Raw genomic sequence first — 27,008 nt, forward strand, 5'->3', positions numbered from 1 at the left:
GAGAAACATCCTTCTCGAGTTAAATTTTATAAAGGGAATCATTTCAGTTCTCTTGTTCCGTGAGTTTTGTTTTTTGAGAGTGCTCAGGAGTGACTTGTAAACTCCTTCCCTTGGGAAGGAAAAGGGACAGGAAAAAAGTTACGCTGAAAATGGGATATGATTGGCAGGAATGGTAGTTGGGGAAAAGTTCCTGGCAAATCATTTCCCAATCATGTGCGGGCCTGGCACTCGTACGGTGTTGTAAGTAGCAGAAGAGAAGTAGAATTGACGTGGGGACTTCTAGACATCCGCTGGACTTCTGCGTGTACAGAGGGCTTTTTTGTTGATTTTTTTTGTTTTGTTTGTTTGTCACCACACCTGGCTGGCACTTACAGCTGAGACTCTCTGGTATCCCCATCAAAAAAATAAATTAATTAAATAAGTGATGGGATGTTAGTTAGCTAGATGAAATCTTTCTACATGTATCATAACAGCATAGTGTGTAACACATATAAACAGAATTTTTTTAATTAAAACAAAGTTTTTAAAGGAAAAATACCCATTTGCATAACTAAAATACCAGGAAAGTTAAAGAGCAATGTCTCTGGTGGAGAAAGCCTGCCTTAACATCTGAGCAAATGTCCTACCAGACACATAAAAGTTATTAATATTTTCTATGAAAAAGAAAATAGGTCAAATTTTTTAACTTGCTATAGGTGGAGACTGCTCATTTGTTCCCGGCCGCCCAAGACCCGAATAATCACACAAAAACTATATTAATTACAACATTGTTTGGCCTATTAGCTTAGGCATATTTCTAGCTCACTCTTACTTCTTAAATTAGCCCTTTTCTATTAATCTGTGTATTGCTACTGGGCTGTGGCTTCCGGGTGCCAGCAGCTACATGATGTCTCCTTGACTCTGCTTACTCTCTCTCTCTCTCTCTCTCTCTCTCTCTCTCTCTATATATATATATATATATATATATATATATATATATATGTTCAGATTTCCCACCTGGCTTTATTCTGTTCTACCAAAGGCCCAAAGCAGATTCTTTACTAACCAATGGTAATAAAACATATTCACAGCATACCTAGAGGAAGCCCACATTAACTTGCCTTTGGAATACTAAGTACTCAGCAGTTGGCACACTCTAATGATTACAAAAGTATGCTTACTTAATAGTTTGAGCAATACTTGACTAAGTTTCTTCCCTATCTGGTGCAATTCCTGGCACAAGTAAAAAGCAATGTTATTCATGTCTACAAAATTAAAACTTGACTCAAGGAAAGCTTGACACAAATCTCACGTTGAAGAAGCAGTAGCCAGACTTGTTAATGCTCACCTGTAATCTTAACACTAGGCAGGTAGAGGCAGGAGGCTCAGGAACACAAAGTCATCTTTGGCTATATAATGGGTGAGAGGCCAGCCTGGGCTACCTGAGACTCTGCCGAGAGAGTGGAAGACAGGGAGACTTAGGAGAACTGCAAATCTATTATAAGTTTCCCGTTTCCTAAGAATGCTGCAGAATGCCACGAGGCTTTCTCACACAGCTTTGTGAGCTCTACTGAGGAATGATTAGAGTAAATAAGCCAGCCAGACTTATTAATTTATTCAGAGTAGGTGTCTCTCTTCCCACATGGGCCAGAGACTCAGATCCTGGCCAAGGCCTGTGAAGCTGGCTCTAATGGTCCTTTGGTTTCACTAGCATTTTAGCTCACCATGGAGATGCCTCCTCAGTAGGGAAATAATTGCCGGAGCGCAAAGGGAAGAAACGCTGTTGTTGGGTGAATTGTCACACAGACTAAGACAATCTTCTTGATATTACGTTAAAATATCCAAAAATAAAACATCTTCCAGGAATCTGTGATGACCAGAAAGCAAAAACAGGACTAGGAATTCATACAAGTGGCTAATTATATTTTATCTAGAAACAATTGATTTTTTTAAGAAAATAAAATAAAGCGGTGAAGGGTAGGCCAATTTGTTGTTCTGAATATTGTAGTTGTGAAAGAATAGTTTCATCTCACGATTAAACAAGCTAAACAGGCAACTGAAGACTTTCGAAAGTGTTTCAGTAAGAACAAGAGACTACCTCCAGCATCTGGAGGGTTTGTGCTCTGGGGTTGGTCAGTGGGATTAGGCCACGTGATTACTAGTGGTGACAATTTAGATGTTGGGCTCTTCTTCCAGGGAGACTGAGGGACAGGGCCCCATCTCTCTCAGTGATTACTTTTCTGATATCCAGGTCCTTAGAAAGACACTGGGGTGGTGAAAAACTGGCAAGAGATTGAGAAATTTACATCTCAAAGTACCCTAGTTAGGATTAACAATGAAAAGTTCTCGAGTTAAATGCTCAGGGAAAATGAGACATCTAAGGGCTAAAGGCCTGAAGAAACATTTCTAAAGTTAAGCCTAGGAAGGGAAAGTTTCAGGCCCAGTTGGCATACATGTTTATTTAACATATATTCCTGAACATAGCCTGTTCAGTCTGTATAATATTATTTGTCTACATGTTCTCAGCGTTGACCATTTGGTATTGGATAACCAATTGGCGCACTCTTCAGTGGAGAGTCCAAATGGATAAATCTACAAACAACTCCTATACCTAAGGCTCAGGGAAGATTGTGGAAGAAGGGTCAGAAAGACTGTAAGAGCCAGAGGCTCAGAGAGTTTGTCTCCTAGGAATGTCAGAAGCTACACCCATAAAGTCTCACTAATGTGACTGCCTAAACCTGAGCTGAACAAGACAATAGATTTGCCAAAGTGGACAAGGAAAGTCCACAGACTTCAACCCTAAACAAAGAATCCCAGGCAACTAAGGAATTCCTTCATCTTTTAGGAACATTTACTCAGGCAAAAATGGGATCCTTCGGAGTGTAGAGGAAAAGATTTCAGGTTAATCCCATATGAAGCAGAACTAGAATTTATTATTTTTTTCTCATGGTTTATTTTTTTTTATATTTAAAAATTTCCATCTCCTTCCCTCCTCCTCCCCCCTCCCTCCCCTCCTTCTCCCCTTTCTCTCCCCTCCTTCTCCCCCTTCCCTCCCCTCCCCTCCACCCATACCTCCCCTCCCTCCCTCTCACCTTCCTGGACCTGGGGGGAGTTGGGAGGACCTTGGTCTTAGCATAGAATTTATTTTAAAAAGAAATGTGCTCAGGGATTATAGTGATGAGCTGTGGGCTGCATTCCCGCCCAGCTCCCAGCCGCCTGGCTAGCTTTACACGCGAAATAATTACACAAAAACTGTATTCTTTTAAACACTGCTTGGCCCATTAGCTTCAGCCTCCCACTGGCTGACTCACATTTTGATTAACCCATATTTAGTAATGTGTATAACACCACGAGGGGTGGCTTACCGGGAAGATTCTAGCCTACATCCATCTTGGGTCGGAGCTTGATTGCATCTGACTCACTTCCCTTCTTCCCAGCATTCTTTTCTGTCTACTCCACCCACCTCTGTTCTAACCTATCAGGCCATGCAGTTTCTTTATTAATTAACCAATGAAATCATCAGATAGATAGAAGACATACCTACATCGAGGGATAAATAAGACATGTTCAAGAGTGTAGGTGCAAGCTTCTCAAAGAATATAGGGACTTAAGTAGTGATTGCACTTAGGAAATTATCTCATTCCTCCTCTTTATCTCTTTTATATATAATACACACACATGCATTCAATCAGTCATCAGTCCTAGCAAATAGTTCAGTAACATAATTTATAGGTTCCAATTTCAGGTTGTAAATATTTGTTGAATGAACTTTATAAATGAGCAAGATGTCTAAGAATATAAGAATACTTTATGTAAAATATTTTATAATGAACTATCAAAACACAAATGGCAAACACATATAGAAGATGTAAAACTTTCCACATAATAAAGCTAATAACAAAACTAGAAGACTCGTTGGTTGGTTGGTTGGTTGGTCAGTTGGGTTGTTTGGTTGGTTTGTGGATTGGTTTGATGAATGAATAGGAGGAAAGGGAGAAAATTAATGAGAATATATGTTTGAGAGAAAGACAAAGAAAAATAGAAGGGAAAAAACATGAAGAGATGGTATTCTAGCTGGTTTTGTGTCAACTTGACACAAGCTAGTCACCAGAGGGAAAGAAGACTCAGTTAAGGAAATGCCTCCATGAGATCCACTGTAAAGCATTTTCTGAATTAGTATAGACAGAGTATGTACAGAATATGTATGTATATGTATATGTATAGACAGAAGTTTCTGTCCTGCCTGGTTCCGCACCCATTCAGTTCCAAAGAAACACACAGAAACTTTATTAATTATAAACTGTTTGGCTTATTAACTAGATCTTACAACTTAATTAACCTAAAATTCTTATCTATGTTTAGCCACCTGGCTTGGTACCTTTTCTCATCTTGCTTCCTCTACGTTTGACTGGTGATTGAGCCTGCCTTTCCTGTTCCCAGAATTCTCCTAGTCTGGTTGCCCTGCCTATACTGCCTTCCTGGCTACTGGCCAATCAGCATTTTACTATATCAATATGAGCAGCAAAATTTTACAGTGTACAAGAACATTCCCCCACAACAGGGGAAGGCCCAACCCATGTGGAAAGTACCATCTCTGGGCTGGTAATCCTAGGATCTAGTAGAAAGCAGGTGAGCAAGCTATGGGTAGCAATCCAGTAAGCAGCTCTTCTCCATGGTCTCTGCATTAGCTCTTGCCTCCAGGATCCTGTCCTGTTTGAGTTCCTGTCCTGGCCTCCCTCAGTGATGAACAGCAATAAGGAAGTGTAAACCAAATATGCCCTTTTCTCCCCAGCTGGCTTTTTGGTCATGGTGTTTTGTTGCAGCAATAGAAACCTAACTGGGACAGGTGGATTAAAAGAGGAAACACAGGGCTTGCAACTGATAGCTGTGAATGTGTGTGATTTCTTACATACATCTTTGCTCCTGTTTCCAACACATCTTCCAACCATGAAATGGGTAGGAGTGGTTTGAGGAGACAATTCAAGAGCATTTTTCCTTAAACACATATACCTTATGGTTTTTGTTATGAAGTTTTACAAATATAGAAGAAATGGTATCTATCACTGCCTTTCATTATGTATCTCCCACTGCGCATTACTGTGAAGCAGCCTGACATCATTTAAGTGAGCTGAATTTTCAAGTTTTAAAGGATTATATACCACTGATGAAATTTAAAAAGAAAAACAAACACCATTAGTGGATAATAAAATAAAATGAAAAGAGCATTCCCCTTCCAGAGAAGAATTCAATAGGAGAACGTTCTTCATGGTTCCTTTTATCATTTATTTAAATTCTGTATTTTAATAAAATAGTAAATAAAATATTTTTCTCTTTAATAAAGTCACCAGAATTATAAATCAGAAAAAAAATGCCATTACGTAAATGTTAAACTTAATTTCGACAAAGTGCTAAAAAGGTTCCTAGACTGTGCTTATGGTGGACAAACATGAGCTGGGTCACAGTAAAGTGGACTCGCAGGTAGTATTATGATCGTGTAGGGCAACAATCAATGGTTCAGTTAGCCTTGGAGGAAGGCTGACCTCCAGGAGCACAGGTATGGCTCTGCTTAGGCCATTGATTTTAATCAAAGGCTTGGACAAAGACAGAGAGAACTCTCATAGGCATTCAACAAAACACCGCACAAGTGAAATTAAATTAAGTTCATAATTTATTAAGTCAGAGAAAGCTAAATTTATTTTTGTGAGCTTAAAAAAATAAACTCTATGTAGCATGCCACAGTGTCTGTTCACCAAATCCAGCACGGTTCCCATAGCACCGCCCCCATTGTCTGTGTGAAGCAGTGGGCTGTTGTATCTGCAAAGCTATATTTTGTTGCTTGTTTATCAAAAACTCTTTAATATTAGATTTTACATGATCAGACATGAAGAATGTATATGAATAGGAACCATTTACAGACATCTAAGTCCCTTTATTTTGCTCTTCAACATCAGTTAGACCTACATAATAGTGACAAGGAAGAAGAGAGCCATAGGTGATTCTGAATCCCCACATATCATATTTGTATCCTTCTTTACCACTTCTTGTAGAAATGCACATTTGCAAAAATGTCTGAGGACCTCTACAAGGGGGAGAGGCACAGAAGTACAAGGATTATCCTTCTCAGACGTTGGCTAAGGTCTTGCTGAAATTGACAAATATCATTGTGTGCTAGATCACAATTTTGGTGTACCAACTGGTATTTAACTCATTGTTCTTGGTTTGTTTTGTTTGTTTGTTATTGTTTTGATACAGGGTTTTTCATAGCCCAGGCTGGCCTTAAAATTGCTATGTAGCTTGGAATGACCTTAAACTTCTGATGTTCTTCCTACATCCAGCTACATAGAACTGAACCCCATTGCTCAATGTGTGTGGTACCTAGGGATCAAATCCAAGACTTTGTGCATGCTAGGCAAGTACTTTATCAACTGAGGCTACATCTCCTTCTATGGTTTTGTTTGTTTGTTTGTTTGTTTTTGTTTTATTTTGATATAGGCTCTGTAGCCCAGGCTAGCCTTAAACATGTTCCTCCCACTTCATCCTCCTTAGTGATGGGATGACAGATAGATACAATTATGACCAGCTTTAATGTATTGTTCTTGATGAACATATACAAAGAATATACATTTTTTTCTTTGAAAGCATTATTTACAGATATTGGAACTCTTTACTGCTAAGCCAAACTAAACACCAGTAAAATTTCATGCAGTCAATAGATTCAGCACACAGGTGTTTCTTATACTCTGCCATTGGCATCTTAGAGAGTTTGTTTCCAACAGGGCCCTATCAGATTGACCAAAGACTTTAACATGGGAAGGATCTTTGACATGCCAGAAGAAAATGATGAATTTGAAAGTAATATACAGATTAATTAGAACAGAAAATTAAAATAATCTATCTAAGTAGATACAAAGTCCCATCTTTAACGCAAAGCTAGAAAATAAAATCTTAATATATGCAGATATTCATAGCCAAGCATTGGGCCATGCTCCAGGAATCCTGGTGGAGAGGAAGGAAGAATAGTATGAGTCTGGGGGAGAGGATAAAGTCTTTACAAGGAAATCCACAGAAGCAACTAACATGGGCTCAGAGAAAGTCAAAGACTCAAGATCAACAGCTAGGGAGCCTGTGTGGGACAACCTAGGCCCTCTCCTCCTTATGTAGCTTAGTCTATTTGTGAGATTCCTACCAGTGGGATAAAGGCCTGTCCCTAACACTTGGGCTGGCTTTTGGGAACGTATTCCTCAAACTGGATTGCCTCACCCAGCCTTAATATAAAGAAAAGAACTTAGCACTACCTCATCTTGATACGCCATGCTTTGTTACCACCCATAGGAGGCCTGCCCCTTCTGAACAGAAACAGAGAAGTGGATGGAATGGGGGGAGAAGGGGATGGGGTAAGAATGGAAGGAGAGGAAGGAGGGGAAACTATAGTAGAGATGTGAAATAAATGAAAAAAGTTTAATTAATAAAAAGAAAAAAGCACATAATATTTTAACCAGTCTTTGAATTAACTACAAGCTTAATAAGAATGTACATAATGAACCACCTACTAAAATATTGACTGTGTTCATAATTGTCCCCATCCAAGGTGACATCATTGTTCTCTATGTGTTCAATATTTGAGAAACAATTGCTATGGCCTTTGAATTTTGTATATCTCATTTTAAAGAAATACTAGATGTCCATGGAACAGGGTGACTACAATGTTTATGAGCTTCAAGAACATGTGTGATAATAATGGCAGCAGCCCTGTGTATTGGTGCCCTTTGTGTGCCACGCTGTATGATGAACACTGAATATCTGACATGACTGGAGCTGAGCATCTTCAAACCAACATCTAAAACATAAAAGCTCTCTCCCCAGTTCATCTTCAAAGTTCGCAGTGACAAAGCCTCTTGTCTATAATTACAATGCTTATGATGATGAGAGCAGCCACCCAGTATTGAGAAGGGAATTGTCAATCAAAAGGGAGAAACATTTCTGCACTTCCACTTGTGAGAACTGGACCAAGGGAGCTGAAGTGGCCAGGAGATAGAGGAAAACTCACATGTAAGGTGATGATTTCTGTTATCCACTGCTGTTCAGAACTAGTGCAAGAAGCCTTTTAAGACAGTGTGCTTGCTTTAATTGTTCACTGTGTACAGAGAACAGAGGTCAGGACTACACTATTGCTAACTTAAGTTTTTCTTTTTTATTCCCATCTCATACTTGGCCATCTAGAGATGGAAAACAAAATGTTGCTGAGGTTCGCACAAATAAGAAGTGATAGAATTAATTATTAAAGGCCAAATAATACATAATTTCACTAAATTCCAATCTTCCTTTTCTTTGGAAATAATCCTACATGGACATTAGTTGAATGTCTGTTTCCTAAGAATATTTTTATTAGAAACCCTGTACTGAGAAACCCTCACCTCAGTATCAAGAAGCCTGTTTGTTAAGCAATATAACTTCACAAGAATAAGTGGTTGGTGGTTAACAAACCAGTAACTGGACAGTAGACAAAAATATGTCCAAGTGACTCTTTAGAGTCAGTAAAATGTAAAACTCCCTCAGTCAGCGGTACTTATGAAGCCATCCTGATTCTTTGCAAAAGCATTTTATTGGCCTGCTAGTCCTCCTGCTTCCAGAAGAGTCCATATTTGCTGTTATATAGGCCCCATTCATTAAGAGAAAGCTCTATGTGTCCAAATATAGCTATGTGCTTTTATTTCAGTTGTGAATAACAGAATACTTAAAAGCAGGCATCTGTTTAGAGTCTTGTTTATTTGGGAGATGGCCTAGCAAGTGACCCAATCGGGGAGGGTAGGAGGAACACTAGAGCTCAGTGGGCTGTGAAGGGACATCCCAATAACTCTAGGTCGGTCATTATGAAACATCACTGGGTGGGTAAGATGGTTAGAATATGGTGGGACTTAAACTCTGAGCAGGGTTTTCAGAACTACTGTCTTGGCATCAAGAGTCATGATGGATTCCTGATGGATTCCTGAATGGGAAAGTAGAACAAGGACAACATTAAGAATGTGGGGACATGTTCCTACAATTCTAGAGTGGAACTGGTTATCACAGAATAGAAGCAGAAGTTGGTTTTGGAAAAAAGTCTCCCCTCTGAGATTTCAAGATACACATTAGCACAAATGCAGGATTCTTCCATTAGAGCATTAGGAATCTCCTTCATTTGCCTTTTCAGCAATCATGTGAAATAGCTACTGTATCATTATATCAACCTTATAAATGGGAAAACTGAGGTCTCCTGAAGCACTTGGTTGAAGATCTCACACAAAAAATACTCAATATTCAATCTTTTCACCTAACAGCTATGTTCCAATGACAATGATGAATTTAAAAGCTCATTTATTCAGTGATCATCTGATATCATCTTTCTGTTACTCAAGTCACAGCTTGAGTATATTGTTCTAGGAAATGGTAGACACAGCAGGGAGAGGTTGTGTTCCTTGATCCATGATCATGGTTGGCAGTCTGATTGAATACCAGAGTTCTGTGCCCTGGGAACATGAATAGACCCGAGTCCTAAACTAGTATTTATATTGCAACAGAAGTACCAATAAGCATATGGATTATATCTGCAGTTGTTTTGTTTACAAACATTGCAAGCTCCTATCTATACAAATGGCATACCATATGTATACTCTTTTCCCATACTAGGGGCTCAAGATCTGGATCGTATCCGACTCTCCACCTACAGAACAGCATGCAAGCTGAGATTTGTGCAGAAGAAATGCAATTGTAAGTGTTCCATTTGTTTGTGCTAATTACCTACATGAGTACTATCATTTATGCTTGTTACTTGGTTTATTAAAACCAGGTTTTCCTACAAGGATAGATAAACATATGCTTACACAAGAATAAAGAGGGTATTGTAGTCGTGAATAGTAAAGAAACTATTGCTAGAAACTCTCAGGTCTGGTTTAGCCTCAACTACCAAAGTCTTAGAATGGATGAGCCTCTTGAAATCTATATCTATGTGTGTCTATCTTTCTCTCTCTACATATAAAATATATAGATAAATGATAGATAGATAGATGTACATATGTGTGTATGTATGTATATAGATAAATAAATGATAAATAGATTAGATAGATAGATAGATAGATAGATAGATAGATAGATAGATAGATAGATAGATAGACAGACAGACAGAGGATCAATAAATCAAGAGCTTCCTAAACTCGGCATGGAGTGTTTTCTCTCTTTACTACCCATGACATTTTAATGATATCCAAGTTGTTGAAGGGGACTGCTTGTTGGTTCCCGGCCACCCAGCTAGCTTAGCCCCAAAATAATCACACAGAAACTGTATTAATTAAATCACTGTTTGGCCCATTAGCTCTAGCTTCTTCTTGACTAACTCTTATATTAATTTTACCCATTTTTATTAATCTGTATATCACCACATGGCTGTGACTTGCTGGGTAAAGTTCCCAGTATCTGTCTCTGGTGGCAGCTCCATAGCTCCTCTCTTACTCCATCCTTCTTTTCTCCCAGCATTCAGCTTAGTTTTCTCCACCTATCTCTGTTCCCCTATAGCTCTGCTACAGGCCAAAGCATCTCCTTTATTTATCAATGGTAATCACAGCATACAGGTACTTTGTAAACCATCACACTTAAAATCCTCTCTGCATATCCATTTATAACTATCAGTTGTTTATAAATATCTTAAAAATGTTCAAGCTCCTTTCTGAAACTATAAAATCATCCCAAATAATCAATGTGTTTATTACATTTTTGGACAAGAGTTGCAGTAGATACATAGCTTTAAAAAACACAGGAACCTGCTTCTGTTTGCTGCCGATTGTAAACTACGCACAGCAAGCTGAGTGCCAACCACATGAGCAGTTCAGTGCTCCCTGTGGGTTGGCACGCCCCTTCATGCTGCCACAACTGTTCTCTCTGGCAAAAATATTATTTTGTGGTTCATTTGTGTCGATTTATTCTGTTCTTTTTAAAGAATTGACTCTCATTCAAAATTAATAACTTCTCATTTTCTAATTAGTGAAGAACAGTTTGTTTTGTTTTTATGTAAGCCCTAACATTCTACCCAGAATGTGCATATAGTTCTTAAATAGCTAACATGGGAATTAGACTCTTAGTGAATGCAGAGCTAGCCACTTCTCCAGGTCTACCCTGCCAGAGTCTCCATGGGTATTTCCCAGAGCCCTGAGCAAGCCACACAGCCCCACACTTCTGGGTAAACAGTTCATCATGACTACAAAGAAGGCAAGGTGATTCAGTCCATGCAAGGTGCTTAAAGCAGTTTTCCAGCCAGGGGATAAGAAATAGGCCAAGATTTGGGTGAATGGGGAGAAAACACACACATACACATGGAACAAAAACAAGCAAACAAATTCTGTGTGTGTGTGTGTGTGTGAGAGAGAGAGAGAGAGAGAAAGAGAGAGAGAGAGAGAGACGGAGTGTAGGCACTGTGTCCAATGCTGGAGATATCACTCACATGGTAGAGTTCTTGCTTATCAAGGATGAAGTCCCTTTCACCATATTAGTCAGTTGGTTCATGAGCAGAAGGATCAGAAGTTCAAGGTCATTGTTGGCTTCATAGTGATTTTGAGGTGAGGCTATCCTAGGCTAAAGGAGACTGTATTTTCAATAATTAATTAATTAACCTGAAATTTAAAAATATATATAGCTATATTTGTATTTTCAGGCACGAATGAGCCAATAAGAGCCTTTTCAGTGCTGGTGTCTAGGGGTAAAGAAAAGGCTTCCACAGAGGAAAGACTTCCCTTCTCCCTCAGTGCTATCCAAAATTGAACAAATGAGGAATCCTCAAAGTGAGGCAATTCCCCACATTCTTATGACTTATTCCCACTCTGTGGCCTTTCAAAGTGGACAGGAGTCAGGAGAATGGGATGAGAATTGCATCCCCCTTAAAAGTTTGTCAAGCTTTTCTTAGACATCTATCAGTGAAGGTGGGAACTCCCAGAAAGACCACAAAATGGTTAGGAGATATGAGAAGATAAATGGGAGAGAAGACAGAGAAAGGATGAGGGATGAATGAATAGATTCATAGTGACTAATCAGCAACCCTTTAGGCAACATTACACCATGCACACATAGTGTGATCCCTGCCTGTTTTTTTGGCACCCTATGGGTTATATCCCATTCCTCATACTCTGAGAAGGTATATTTTCAGTCTTGCACATTTCTTTTTCCTCTTCCTATTCTTTTTAAGTCTCATCCTTATCCTGCATCCAAAATTGTGCCCCAGCCACATGGGCCAACTTGAAAAAATAGTATGGAAGCAGAGAGGGCAATAGTTTATTTAAGTGGAACCTAGGAGCCACAATCCTGTCTAGTGTCTCCTTGCAGTGTCCACACTGTTTCCTCTAAACTTGGTAAGCATCTTAACTTCCTGCTATACATCTAACTCTGGGTCAGGAAGCAGAGACAGTCTGACTGGCCATGAGATACAACCTTAAGGTTGCTCAGAGTCTCACTGGGTAATTGGATTGTTGAGGTAAATAAAACAACATCAGGACACGGCACTTGGGAGTCCTGAAGAAGGACTTGGGAAGTCACGACAGTGTCCTGATGTGAGGGAGAGACTTTCTTGAATAAAAATCTGGAAGTTAATATGAGGGACTCAGTAGGTATGAATAAAAAGGGAATAAAAAACCCATTATGTGCTTTACAATGTATCTGATAAACTTCATGCATTTTAGCATGAGGAAAAAATCACAATCTAAAATAACTAGTAAAAGCTCAGAAAAGAAAAGCAATCATGACTGTAATGCTGCACTAAAATTAAGCTTGTTTAAATGCTTTCTGCATTGATCAGAGGATCAAATCCAGAGCTGCCTGTTTGTTCCACCTTCTTTCCTAACAGTAAACCATGTGATGTTCGGAGTTGCCTGTGTAACGTTAACACAATTGATTTTGGTTTGTTGTAATCAGTGTTGGAGTCTTCTAAAAAAGTAGCCAAAGGGGGTGATCATTTTAGTAGCATAACATTCATCAGCAATTGTTGTAGGAGACTGCTAGTTAATTCCCAGCTGCTCAGCCCTGAAATAATCACACAGAAACCATGTAATTTGCAATACTGTTTGGCCAATAACTTAAGTGTATTTCTGGCTAACTCTTATATCCTAAACTAGCCCATATCTATTAATCTGTGTATCACCATGCTTACTGGGTAAAGTTCTGTTTTGAGCATCTGTCTCTGGTGGGGCTACATGGTGTCTCCTGACTCTGCCTTCTTTCTCCCAGCATTCAGTTTAGTTTTTACTATATACCTCTATTCTGCTCTGTGCAGGCCCAAGATAGTTTCTTTAGTAATCAGTGGTATTCACAGCATACATCACCTCCCCTTTTCTGTTTAAATAAAAAGGAAGGTTTTAACTTTAACACAGAAAAATTACATATAACAAAACAGGTATCCAGCAAGAATTACAGTTACTATACTTATATCTACTATAACTATATATTCTTCAACTCCATCAAAGACTCCAGAAGGATATAATATTACCTAAGTAAACAGGAAGTACATTGTAAGCAACTTCCAAATCTCTAGAATTGACAGAGACCTCTCACTGCCTGGACAGTCACCCAAAGTTCTTCTGTATCATTGGAGCATCCATCTTCAACCTACAGGCCCATAGTATCTAGCAGACTTTTCCAGGAAGCAGGAAATTTGAAGATCTTCTCTACCTTGTAATGGCAAAGTTCATCAGTTGCTTTCTTCTGTATCCTACAGAATGTCTGGCAGACTCTTTCAGGTAGCAGGAACCCCAAAGGACCATCTCACCTTTAGGCAACTTCAACAGTCATGTGTCTGTGGATCCTGTATGTCCAGTTCATACAGCATAGCATCAAGCAGTCCAGGCAATAACAGTTTCTTACTCAAATGGCTAACCAATGCCATAAGGAGCTTCTTTGGTGCCCTTCATCCTCTTGAAATAGCTTGGTGCTGCCAAGAGCAAATGTGTCTCACTGTCATGAAAAATCCCAAGTTTTTACCAACACAAAGTATTCATTTCTATATCATATTTCCCTTTAATGTAAACAAACATTTATAAACAATCATTTAGGGAATTTGTGCATAGTTCTCTCCAAACTGCTTCCTGCTTTTTGTTGGGCGAAATAATTTTGGGAGTGTTAATGGCAACCTTTTGGGGGATCTTGGTCCATCAAGCAACATTAGTCTGTAATTAATCCACAGGTTCTCATCTTCTGTGGAAGCAAAAGAAGAACCTCTTTTCCAAAGTAACATATCTTTAGACTCAAATTTTAAACTCAAGAAAACTTTAAAATATATATGCTAACTTAGCTTAGCAGTCCCCAGAATCAAATGTCTCTCTGCAATCAAAAAATTCTAAGAAAACACAATAATATACATATTTCACACTCTCATATATATTCTATCTTTACATGCCTTATTTTCTTTATTCCTATTACTTTTTCTGCAAGTTCACTCTGTCTCTTTAAAGACTTTGTTTTATTTTTTAAAAACCATTTACTTCTTTTTATAACTGTCTATATTCTTTTTCTTCTCTCTCCCAAGCTTACATACATTTATCGAACATTGTGACCTATTTAGAGGTCTTTTTATCTGAATCCAACTTTATTGTGCATCTGTAATTATTTTCTGACCAAAAGTGTCTTCTTCTTTCTTTTTTCTTCTTTCTTTCTTTTTTCTTTTGCTAAGTGGGTGTGACTAGGGCCAACAAAGCTGCTTTGTCTTTTGGCTCCACCCAGTCCAACATATTGGAGGTCCATTCATTGCCTCTGAGAGCCATTCTCTCCACCCCAGATCCAGGGTTGGGTCACAGCAGGTCTGTGTTGCCATTAAGCAAGTTGTAGCACTCTGCTCACAAACCCCATTTAAATGTTCCATAGCTGGACCTCCTGAAAGAGTCAGAGTTCATGCTGGCAGCATGGCCCAGGAAGCACACTTTCAAACCATGGGTTTGTTTTTGTTTTTGTTTTCCATCATTTCAAAACTGTATGGGTTTTTTGTTTTGTTTTCTTTTGGTTTTGTGGCTATCACTTTATCAGGCAAACCTCTCTTAAAGGAGCTGCAGCATGCCGTCAGCAAACAGAGCCCATCTGAAAAACAAACATGGCTAAACTTTGTTTTTTAGTGTCTAGAATTCCTTTCCAAGTCCTCTCAGGTTTTATGTAGATTTAGCTAGCACCCTTTGGAGTGCCAATTTGTTGTAGGAGACCGCTTGTTTGTTCCTGGATGCTCAGCCCCAAAATAACTACCCAGAAACTGTATTAATTAAATCACTGCTTGGCCAATCACTATAGCATATTCCTAGCAAGCTCTTACATATTAAATTAACCCATTTCTGTTATTTTATATTTTATCACAAGGCTCATGGCCTACCAGCAAGGTTTCAGCTAGCAACTTGTGTCTTTCCCCTCTGCAGCTACATGGCATTTCTTAACTCTGCCTTCTTTCTCCCAGCATTCAGTTTAGTATTCTCTGCCTACCTCTATTATGCTCTGTGCAGGCGCAAGACAATTTCTTTATTAACCAATGGTATTCATAGCATACAGAGGGGATCCCACATCAAGCAATAAATTTACATCCTTGCATTAGAATAAGGTAATTCTAGTCTACAATAAAAGTTAACACAGTGAATTATGATGCCTTGTAATGGAGCTTTACTCTAAAAGAAAGGGCATAAGATAAAAATCAGAATGTAGTGGATTTACCTCTTCAGAGCACAAAAATTCTGATCACCTCCAAGAGCTAAGAGAAAGAACAGAGGTTCCCTGTTTGCAGCAAGGACCACAAAGAGATAAGAGCAGGCCTGATCTGTAACACAAAACAATGCCATGCTTGCTTATAGTCAATTAAATGGGTAGAGATGGGGTTATTCAAGTAACAGTTGCCTAGCACCTCCTAACAGAGTTACTGAGGTATCTTGGCATACCTGAGATGATATAATAAAATGCCATCATCTAGACAGTTTGTAAATGATAGAAATATGTTTATTTTCATAGCTACAGTGGTTGGGAAGTCCAAGAGAAGGCAACAGTCCACTTAGTGTCTTCTATGGGCCCAATTTTGGATTCATAGGTAGCCTCTTCCCTCCCAAGAGATCTCATATGATTGAGGAGGCAGTGTCACACTCTTAAGCCTCTTTCATAAGAACCTTAGTTGCCACTATGAGGCTCCAGTTTAAGGAATTAATCACTTTCCTGAAGGTCCCAGCTCCTTTGATTATCACATTGGAGATTAAGTTTCCATATATCATTAGAGGAGGGGAGATAGGTATAAGCACAGGATATGCATAGGATAGCTCATTATGTCATTTATTTTATAGAAATCAATGGATTATAACCAAGAACAGGCCGTTTATTTTTTAAAAAAGAACTTCTTTAGAGGCAAAATTTATTCTGCATATTATTCAAACTAAATTTAAAACTCACAACATAGAAGAAAAAAATTTAAAAAAATGGTTATCATGAGATCATCCCATAGAGGGAAAATTGCCCAGATACAGCAGGAGTATATGGATTTTCTATTTCCTGAAATCAAAGACCACACAAGTTAGTTAATTATCCATCCTATCCACACAGAGACAGATTCCCATTACAGATGCCAAGTCCATCTCCTGATACAAGTATTGACGGATGCTAAGAATAAAAGCTCCCAATACTGTGATAAGTACTTAAAGATGGACTAGTATCTCTTTTTGTGTAGACCAAGACTGAAGAATAGTTTTTATAGATAGATATTTGTAATAAATTTGGTAATGGGGAACAATAATATGCATCCTAATTAAATAAATTGTGCTCCTAAAAAAGAATTTAATCCTCATTAGAAGTCAGCATTTGGGAGAAAACTTCTGCTCACTCATTAAGTGTTTGATTCCATCAATAAAAATATTGTGAACATTCTTTCTCTCCTGTGTGTGGCTGTGTAACATCCTTCATTCTTCTGAGAATATAAAGTAGCTTGGCATCCCTCCGGCTTAGAGAAACACTTTCTTGCCTAGGTCTCTTTATCTGTCAAAGCATTTGCCAGTCTTGTTGATAAAGGAATCGCTGTGAGAAATCCATCTCATTTTTTACAGGCAGAAGACTTTCAGCCTTCCTCCATTGAAATTATTTTCCACATCGCCATTTCTGTTAGTTGTTTGTCCTTGGATTCTGCTATAACTACCCTCCCTGTGATATAATCCTAATAGAACAGAAGAAAGGATATCTCTAAAACTTAAGAACATCAAGCTGGCCATTTTACATCTTGGAAAGAAGGGGACAAAATATAGAAAATAAGATTTCTTACACACTCTGCTCATTCACAATCTTTTCTTAATTTAATTTATTTAGATTATTTAAATGTCCGCAAAAATTAAACAACCTGTAAACTATTGATAAGATCTGTGAAATGACAACCTCTCCCTCTTTATTTTAAGCAAATAGATGCTTCCTTCTAGATCAGTGTTTCTTTTGAGGGCAATGGCAGGCTTAATGTTCCAGGTACCCTGCCAAGTCAGCACATTTTCCCTTCAAAAATTACGTCGAAGGCAATGATGCATCGTCTCAAGTTCATGATCAACAAAAAGGCAACATGAGAAACAACTCAGAAACATGGGACCATGCCTGTTTAATAAAGGGAACAAAATACTGCAATGGAACACTCCCTCCCACACCCACAGAAAGAGTGGCCTATTCTCCCATCCCCTCAGCCTCAGCTTCACTTTGCCTTCTGTCAGTAGCAACAATTAAATTTTTCTTTTAAAGGGAAAGAAGTGAAAGTGTCTATAATTGCATCTGGTCTTTCATGGTTTCTCAAATTAACTTTTCTTACCAAGCAAAATGCCTTTTGAAAATACCCTGCATTCAGAGTCTGTTGGAACATATGCTTTTGTCTACATTAAAGTCTGTAAACTTTTTTCAGGGTTTGTAGGCACCACTACCTATTGATCTGTTTCTCTAGCACAGAAAAATAACCTAAGAAAATTACATCTCAAGCAGATCCTAATAAAATCTCTTAGATGAGTGAGTGGGTGTGAAGTAGATTTCTTATTTCACTAGCCAAGTGACTAGTCTTCCACAGTAAGAGAATGTATCCATAGTACTGACTCATGCTCATTTTCTCGTTTTTGTCTCCCTACCTCGCTGTGTATGCATTTGTGGCTCTCTGGATCAGTTTTTTTTGTGTGCCATACACGCAGCTCTTAGCATCACATTGGGCTGAAATCTGCAGCTTGCATCCAGGACTTGTCCTCTTCCAAGTGTATTGGCTGTTGTGGCGATTCTTGTCCTTGTGGTTGTGGGACTGATGTCCCTGTTTTCTTGCTGGGTGCCAGCTGAGAACTGCTTTCAGTTCTTAGAGCTTTCTTGATTCCTTGCTACGTGGCCCCTGTGGACTACTCAGATGATTATGCTGGATTATGTCCCTGATTTTTTCTCCTGTAACCAAACAGCCTTTGTATTTAAACGGGAAAACTAGTTGTTGACCAATCCCTTGTCTGAGGGGCGTGACCCCTCCAGGGCTCCAAATACCTTTAAAAGATCCATATTTGTTTGTTTTGACGCTCTTTGTTTCCCTGTGCTCCTCGCTGGAACCTTGGCTTTTGTAAGTTCCCTTTTTTTTCCTTTATTAAAGCTGATATATTAAAGTTAGTCTGGTTAATCATAATTGCCGATCGACCACGCCCCTACAAGTTGTTTATGCCAGGACTATCCAGATGATCTTCAGATTTTAAGGTTACCCAAAATCTGTCTGTAGAATTTCCCTGAGAAGAGTATCAGGATTAAGGCTTCGCTGAGGGGCTCAGAGAAGACAAATGATACCAGTTGACCAGAAACCTTGGGGAGATAGTCCTGGAGTCTAGCCTACCACAGTGCGGGAGATAGTCCTGGAGTCTAGCCTACCTCAGTGCGGGAGATAGTCCTGGAGTCTAGCCTACCTCAGTGCGGGAGATAGTCCTGGAGTCTAGCCTACCTCAGTGCGGGAGATAGTCCTGGAGTCTAGCCTACCACAGTGCGGGAGATAGTCCTGGAGTCTAGCCTACCTCAGTGCGGGAGATAGTCCTGGAGTCTAGCCTACCACAGTGCGGGAGATAGTCCTGGAGTCTAGCCTACCTCAGTGCGGGAGATAGTCCTGGAGTCTAGCCTACCTCAGTGCGGGAGATAGTCCTGGAGTCTAGCCTACCTCAGTGCGGGAGATAGTCCTGGAGTCTAGCCTACCTCAGTGCGGGAGATAGTCCTGGAGTCTAGCCTACCATAGTGCGGGAGATAGTCCTGGAGTCTAGCCTACCTCAGTGCGGGAGATAGTCCTGGAGTCTAGCCTACCTCAGTGCGGGAGATAGTCCTGGAGTCTAGCCTACCATAGTGCGGGAGATAGTCCTGGAGTCTAGCCTACCTCAGTGCGGGAGATAGTCCTGGAGTCTAGCCTACCACAGTGCCCAAGAACATAGATTGTTCCTGTTTCCAGATAGTAGTAGCCTTGAGTATAAAAATAAGTTAAAAGACTAGAAAAGAAGGAAAGCAGGGGCTTTCCCTGGCCTAGAAGTGGGAGGAAGGGCAGAAAGCATCACAATTAGTACATAAAGGGCAGGTGACTAACATGGAGCAGAATCATCTTTGTGTTGTTTCAAATGTTTTCGGTGCATACTTTTGTTACTGGTGTTCAGTGTTCTAGACACTTGTTTAGAATAAAGAAAGAACGCAAGAAAAGTGCACTGTGCAAGAATACAATGTTCTCAAAAATTCCCTGTGGGGGAGTTGGTGGCAGCAGAGCATAAACAAACTTATTAATGATACCAATTCAAGATGAGTGTGGGGGAGGGGAACTCTCTGAGGGCCCTGCACCTCTGGGGAAGTGGTTTCCCTTCCATCAGAACAAACCCCTGACAGAATGTAGCTATGACTTTAATGTTCTGACAGTTTAGATGTGGCTTTCAATGTAGTTGCTTTTGCTTGCTTGTTTGTTTATTTTTATTTGATACGGGAAATGGAGGGCTTGTTTTCTTGATGATATTTTTAGTTTTCCAGAATGTTGACTGTTTTGTTCAGGGTCTCCCTGCGGCAGAGTTTGTGGACTAAGCCTGGACCCCTGTTCTTCTTTCTGGATGTGGGATGCTGCAAACATTTCCCTTGCCTCTTGTCTGCTCCTGGGTGATATTTGGATACTGTGCAGCAATGTATGTCATCTTTAATGGTCTTGTAGTTGGGGGGAATGATGCATTCCTAGCTTTTTAAACTTCTCCAAATGTATTTAACAGGTTTCAAGGCAAGATTCAGTAACCTTCCCCTTGAGATTTCCTAGTTTTCTTTCTGGAAGTTTCTGCCACAAGCCCAAAGTCATTCAACAGAATGGTGAAGGGTGAATCTTTAAACTCTTCTCCCACCTCAAAATGAAGGCATCATAACATCTAACCAGCTGTGGGTTTACATGTTCGGTATCACCTTTCTGAGATGACTCTACACCTCTGATCAAAAATACTTCACAGTGTGTAATACCCCTCAAACTTTCCCCAGGACTGTGAGTCTGAGAGCATTTACTACTGTTTCCACATATTTTATTATACAGTTGACCTTAAAGTAGAGGGATTATCTGGCTTGTCCTGACCTAACTATGTAAGCCATTTAAAAACAGAGAGTTTTCCCAGTTAGAGTAAAGCTATGATTTTAACAGTCTAACAATTGAAATGTGGCATAGGTGCAGTTGCTTTTAGTTTTAGATTACCTGGGTTGCAGTCCAAAATAGCCCTCAAGGTCTCTGATCCCCTGAGTAATAATGCCTCAGGAAAGTCAGAGGTTTCAATGGTTGGACATACCACTACTCTCTTGAAGATAATGGGAAAAGCATGATAATTCCTAACTGTTGATAGGTACCAAACAAAAAAGGCTGTGAGACACTGAACTCTGATAACAAAAACAATAAATAGTTGAAACAGATTTTCTCCAGGGCATTTTAAATGAGAATTCAACTCATCCCCTGGTCCTATTGTTTGCCTTTTCTTTTCTCGCTAATAAACGTATCACATTCTAATATACTCCATGTTCTATAACTTACTTAGATTTTGTGTTTATTTTGTCTTCTCCAGCTCAGACATGAGCATCTCAGGGACAGAGATTACTGTGTGTTTTATATATTAATGTATCAACAGTCCCTGGCACATAAGTATTTACAGATACTTATTTAGATGAATGAACTTTTTGAAATGTTGGAAAGAATCCTACCATCAATTAAATACTGGCAATACATGGTTTCATATATATTAATTTAAATAAGTAAAATACCACTGATACCATGCTCAGTAGTCATTAATATTGTGTTTCAGAAATGCAAAGTGTTTATTGAAGCTGAGAGATGGCTCAAGTAGTTATATAAGCATCCACATCAAGAGGTTCATAACCTCCTGCAGCACCAGCTCCAGGAGATCAACATCCTTTTCTGGCCTCCACTATCACTGCACTCACATGCACAAATCCACATACAGATACACACACACACACACACACACACAGATATAGATATATAGATATAAAATTAAAACATAAAAATAAAATCTGAAGAAACATACTTGTCAATATCCCCAAAGCTTGGTAGCTCAACTCATTTTCTTCTTAAATCATCCTAAACTTCTTTTAGAATTTTCTGGTGCAAATGTTCTCCATGCAGTAGTTATATGAAACCGTGAATGGAAAAGTATGTCAAAAAGCCCTTACAGAGAAATGTTTTTCCTGGACTTCTGAGTTTTATGGGATGGAGGTTCGTTAGCAGACTGCGATTCCTTTTCCATGATAGTTCCTTATTATGTCAGAACACAATGACTCTGTAATGTACTCTAAAGCTTGATGCACACATGCCACTTCAGAAAATATCACAAGAGCATGACTACCCATAAACAAATGCTTTGTTGCCTTAAAAGTAATAGCTAATGTATTCAGGCATTTTATTGCATTTTTTTGTTTGTGAAAGTTCAATGAAGTATGATGTTAATTATCTCCACCTCATTCTTACGTTAGCATAGTCCTAAAAATATCTCATGGCTTTCTTAAATTTTTTTTAAATATATAACATAAAATTTATCATTTATGCCATTTTTAGTGTATTACTTCCATTAAAAATATTCATAAAGTTGTTCAGATATAGCCAGCCATGCCCATAACTTTTGCACATGCCAAATAAAATGTAATTAATTAAATGAATGGTTAATTTTGGTTTAATTAATTACAAAAATTATTGATTATTAATTAAAAATTATTTAATTATCTTTTAAAAGATTTATTGTTCTTATTTTATGTGCTTAAGTGTTTGTCTGCACACGTACGTGTATACCATGTTTGTGCCTGAAACCTACAGAGACCAGAAGAGAGCATCAACCCAACAGGAATAGGAGTTATAGGAAGCATTGAGCCACTATGTGGGAGCTGGAGAAATGAACCTGGATCCTGTATAAGTACATCAAGTGCTTTTAACCACTGAGCCATCTCTCTAGCTCCTTCTTTCACATGGTTTTTTATTTGTGTCTCTGTGTGTGCAAGTGCATGAGAGTGCATGCATATACAAGTGTGTGCATGTGCATGCTTATACATGCATTCCATAGCACGCATGTGGAGTTCAGAAGGCAACTAATGAGAGTCAGTTCTCTCCTTCCACCTTGTGGGTCCTCGAGCCTGAACTCAGGCTGTCAGTCTCAATGGCAAATGCCTGTTACCTGCTGTACCATTTCACCAGCTCCTGCTAATTTTTAAAGGTCATAGAAATGTTGTCTAAGACATTTTGTCCCCAGTGATGGGCACCAAACATGTTCCACTGAAGTATGTAAATTAAGGCACCCAATAGTCAAGTACGTGTTTAAGTGGCATTGGATGTACTAGGAAGAAGATGTCCCTTAAGATATTACTAAATTCATTCAGGAAACATGTCTATCAGACCTCTATGCCTAAGCCTGGTGTTCTGTCCATAGAGAAGTAATAAAACAGAAAAAAATAGCACCTTCTATTACAAAGTCTGGCAAAGAGAATTATTTTGAATAAGAGTAAATAATCTATGGAAACCAGGTAAGACCAGAAAAACTTACCATAGCTGTGTCCTCTGTGGTATATAACATACAGCAAACACTGAATCCGTACTCAACAGCAGGTAGGTTTATAACAGGTCTGTTGAGTGGCAGCTCTGTATAGGACATCTTGTTTGGTACCTTGAAGGACATGCATATGGCTCGTATTTAAAGATTCACCTTAAGGAGTTTGAATGTGATCTTAAGAACCTGGTATGTACAATACATTGCTTACATTTAAGAGATAGCTGGTTACTTACCCAGCATTCTCTTTGGCCTAAATTTACTTCTTACTTTTTACATGTTTTTTAAATTATATTTCCAGGCCTTTCCCAAATCTCTACTTGGCACATTCTGCACAATTTACTTGAAAAGCTTCAAGATGCTCAACAGAGCAGGCAAGCTGCAAACATTGGGTTTCCAAAGAAAGCTATTAGCTTCCTTCCCCCTACAAAGTCTTCCTTCCCCGAAATAACATTCTTGCTTCTTCAGGAACGTTCAGTATGCCTGACATTCACACTCCTAGTTCTTGGAATTATCTTTTGCTTTTACAGCTGGGCAGCATAACCGAAAACTGCGGTGTAAGACGAGCCACGTACTCTAGGATCACCTCCATAGCTATCGTCCCGAGTGTGGAGATTTAAGAAGAGAATACCTCATGGTTATTAAAGGGAAATAACCCAACAGTCTTCTCTACTTAGTACAGATCTAGGTTTTATGAAGCTCAAACTATTCTTTATAACTTCATTGCATAAACTGATATCAAGCCGATCCATCAAAAATCAATCAGGAGGTTTGATTTCTTTACTTGTGTGTATGTTCACATGTCTGTGTGTGGGTAGGTGCACATGAATGCAGTGTCTGAGAAGGCCAGAAGCAACAGGTCACCCTAGAGGTGGAGATACAGATGTTTGTGGACTACCTGATGTGAGGGCTAGGAATTGAACTCAGTCTTCTGCAAGCACAGTAGAAACTCTTGCATACAAAGTCCTTGCTCCAGACCCCTCAAATGTCAATGTCGCCAGGAAGAGAACTTTGAAAAGTTCAACAGCTAAATCTGAAACACCACCTGGTCCCTGTCTGACTTTCACTGCTCATCATTATTTCCCATTGCTATGTTTTTTATTTTATTGTGAATTGACAAATAAATGCATTTTTAGAATGCAATGTAACTTTATACTATATGATTGCCTTGTGGGATTATTGAAGATTAGTTTATAAATTCCTTTATACACTGTATTAGTTACCTTCCTTATTGCTGTGACCAAATATGTGACCTGAAAACACTTTGAGAAGAGTTCATTTTGGCTCATGGTTTGAGGGCATTACAGTCATCATGGTGGAGAGCATATAATGGTGGGCTATAGGCAGACTTTCTCTCCCCCTCATCAGTTCCCAAATAACCAACACAGAGGCTTAATATTGTTCATAAATGCTCAGTGATAGCTCAGGCTTGATACTACTTAACTCTTATACTTAAATTAACGCATATTTCTATCTATACTTTTCCGTGTGGCTTAGTACCTTCGTTCATCTCCTGCTCCCTCCACATCTGACTGGCGACTCCTGACTCTGCCACTTTCCCTCCCATCATCCTAATTTTGGTCACCCCACCTCTACTGCCCACCTGACTACTGGCCAATCAGCATTTTATTAAACCAACTTGAGTGTCAAATCTTTATACTGTACAAAAAGATGATTCCACGCTGTAGGCAGCTACATACATGTTGCTAGTAAAGGCAGGAGGCTGTTTCCCAACACCTCAGCAGACCAAGGGTGGAGACAGGGAAACTCTGGAGCTCAGGCACCCTTCTTGTTTTGTATTTTTATTCAGTCTGTTCATATTCTTGGTGGGTCTTCCTTCCTTAGTTTGTCCTCTCTGGGAAAGTCCTCAAAGATATACCCACAAGTGTATCTTATTAATACTCTGGGGATTTTTTAATCTACTTCTCAAATTAACAGTCACACAGACTTAAGATGTATTTATGATGAGAACATTTAAAATACATTCTTTTAGCAATTTTTTTTTTTTTTTGGTTTTTCGAGACAGGGTTTCCCTGTAGTTTCTAGAGCCTGTCCTGGAACTAGCTCTTGTAGACCAGGCTGGTCTCGAACTCACAGAGATCTGCCTGCTTCTGCCTCCCGAGTGCTGGGATTAAAGGCGTGCGCCACCGCCGCCCGGCCTCTTTTAGCAATTTTTAACTCTACAATACTGTAGTTAACTATAGTCATTCTACTTGGCAGGATGTCACTAGAACATAGTCTATGACTTCTTTCAAACTCAAGCCTTTCGCCTAGGAGACAAGCACTCTAAGTAAGCCACATCCTTTATATCATGACTTTTGAGGATTTCTTTTCTAATAAAAGGTACATTTTATAGTCTTTATAGTATTTGGGTATATCTATGACTTCATCAAGATACCCATAAATCCTTATACTACTGATTAACCACCTAGAGGCCTCCTTCTCCCAGCACTAACATCATTACCCAAGCAATGAAGTATATACTAGGAAGCTAGACCATAGCTAGTTTCTGAGTAGATAAATGAAGTGCTACTTGTTTTATCATTTACTCTCACTGCACATACAATAATGTATTTAAAGGATATAGTTCCAGAGCAGAAAATCTAAGGTTTCAATTTCTAGATGCTTGTTGTAAAAGGAGCGGGCTGTGTCCCGCCACCCAGCTAGCTTAACCCCCAAAATAACCACAGAAATTCTATTAATTAAATTACTGCCTGACCCATTATTTCTCTTATTGGCTAATTCTTACATATTAGTTTAACCCATCTCCATTAACGTGTATCACCATTTGACTGTGGCTCACCAGCATGAATCTAACCAGCGTCTGTCTCAGGCAGGAGAACCATGGCGTCTGCCTGTCTGTCTTTCTTCCCAGAATTCAGTTCTGTTTACTCTGCCTACCTAAATGCTACCCTATCAAAAGGCCAAGGCAGTTTCTTTATTCAACCAATGAAAGCAATACAAATACCAGATGCTATTTACTTGTGATTTCCAGTGGCCCCTTACTGTGTCTAGTGTTCATGCTGGCCAAATGGATGCTTCATACAGAGTCAGCAAGATAAAGGGATATAAAAGGAGGAAGACAATTCCTCATGGGTGCCAGAGCTGTAGCTGCACCTTCTTTCTGAGTGTGGCTTCTAGCATATAGCATTCTGGCCATATGAAGCTGTAGTGCATAGGAAATAAGAGGTAACTAGAAAGCCATGGTCAACAAAAATCATCGGATTGTGTGGACTACCAAGGTACATAAAAAGCTTCCAGGGACTTTAACTGCTACCTGATTTGCTGTAGGTGCTCTAATCTACTCAATTCACTAAACATGATTGAGCATCTTGTTTGAACAAGGTATTACAAAGATTGTGAATATAAACAAGACATAGTGTGGTCAAGGTGGTTATTATTTGATTCTCCAATGCATACAATTGTTTCCCACCAGTTTTGGAGAATCCAGTGAAATCCATAGCTGTTCCCTTCCCAAAATACATGCAACCACACTCACAACATGTGACTCATAAACCTTTTTCTCCAAACTCCAATCATGGACCAATCTGAAGAGATAAAGAACAACATCTGTGTATTAATAACTGGAAAATTCAGAATGCTATAAATGATCTAATAGATGTGTGCAGGCTTCTTGGAACTACAAAGGAAAGAACACACAGTTGTCTGAAGGTATCAGAATAAGTTTCCCAGGGATATAGTGTGTGTGTACTACCTTGAAGGATGGTGGATCAAAAGCTGCATCTTACAGAAGGAACAGGCTCACTACAGGCATATATAAAAACATCAAGGGCACATTCTGGCACTGTCAGAAGTCTGGCATACCTGGAATATAGGATACTTTGAAGAAGCTGAAGAATAGTGAGAGGTGAGACTAATCAGTAGACCACTGGTTCTCACTGTCAGTCTCCTGGGTATTGCTCAATTGACAATGGAGAATGACCTGAACTTAGCTGAGCCTCACATTGTTTCTTGGGATGAATAGAAAGGGAAAGA

The 27,008-nt window shown here is 39.2% G+C and overlaps 1 protein-coding gene across 1 annotated transcript in view; it reads left to right on the forward strand.

Moving 5' to 3' along the window:
* The window catches only part of Dtna (dystrobrevin alpha), a 266,220-nt gene that overhangs the window by 139,789 nt on the left and 99,423 nt on the right, over positions 1-27,008 (forward strand). The window contains exon 4 of the mRNA XM_038329659.1: positions 9,646-9,726. Within this exon, the coding sequence (XP_038185587.1) occupies positions 9,646-9,726 (81 nt within the window). The remainder of the gene's footprint in view (positions 1-9,645; positions 9,727-27,008) is intronic.

Source organism: Arvicola amphibius, chromosome 5 (assembly GCF_903992535.2).
Source record: "Arvicola amphibius chromosome 5, mArvAmp1.2, whole genome shotgun sequence".
Taxonomy (NCBI): Eukaryota; Metazoa; Chordata; class Mammalia; order Rodentia; family Cricetidae; genus Arvicola; species Arvicola amphibius.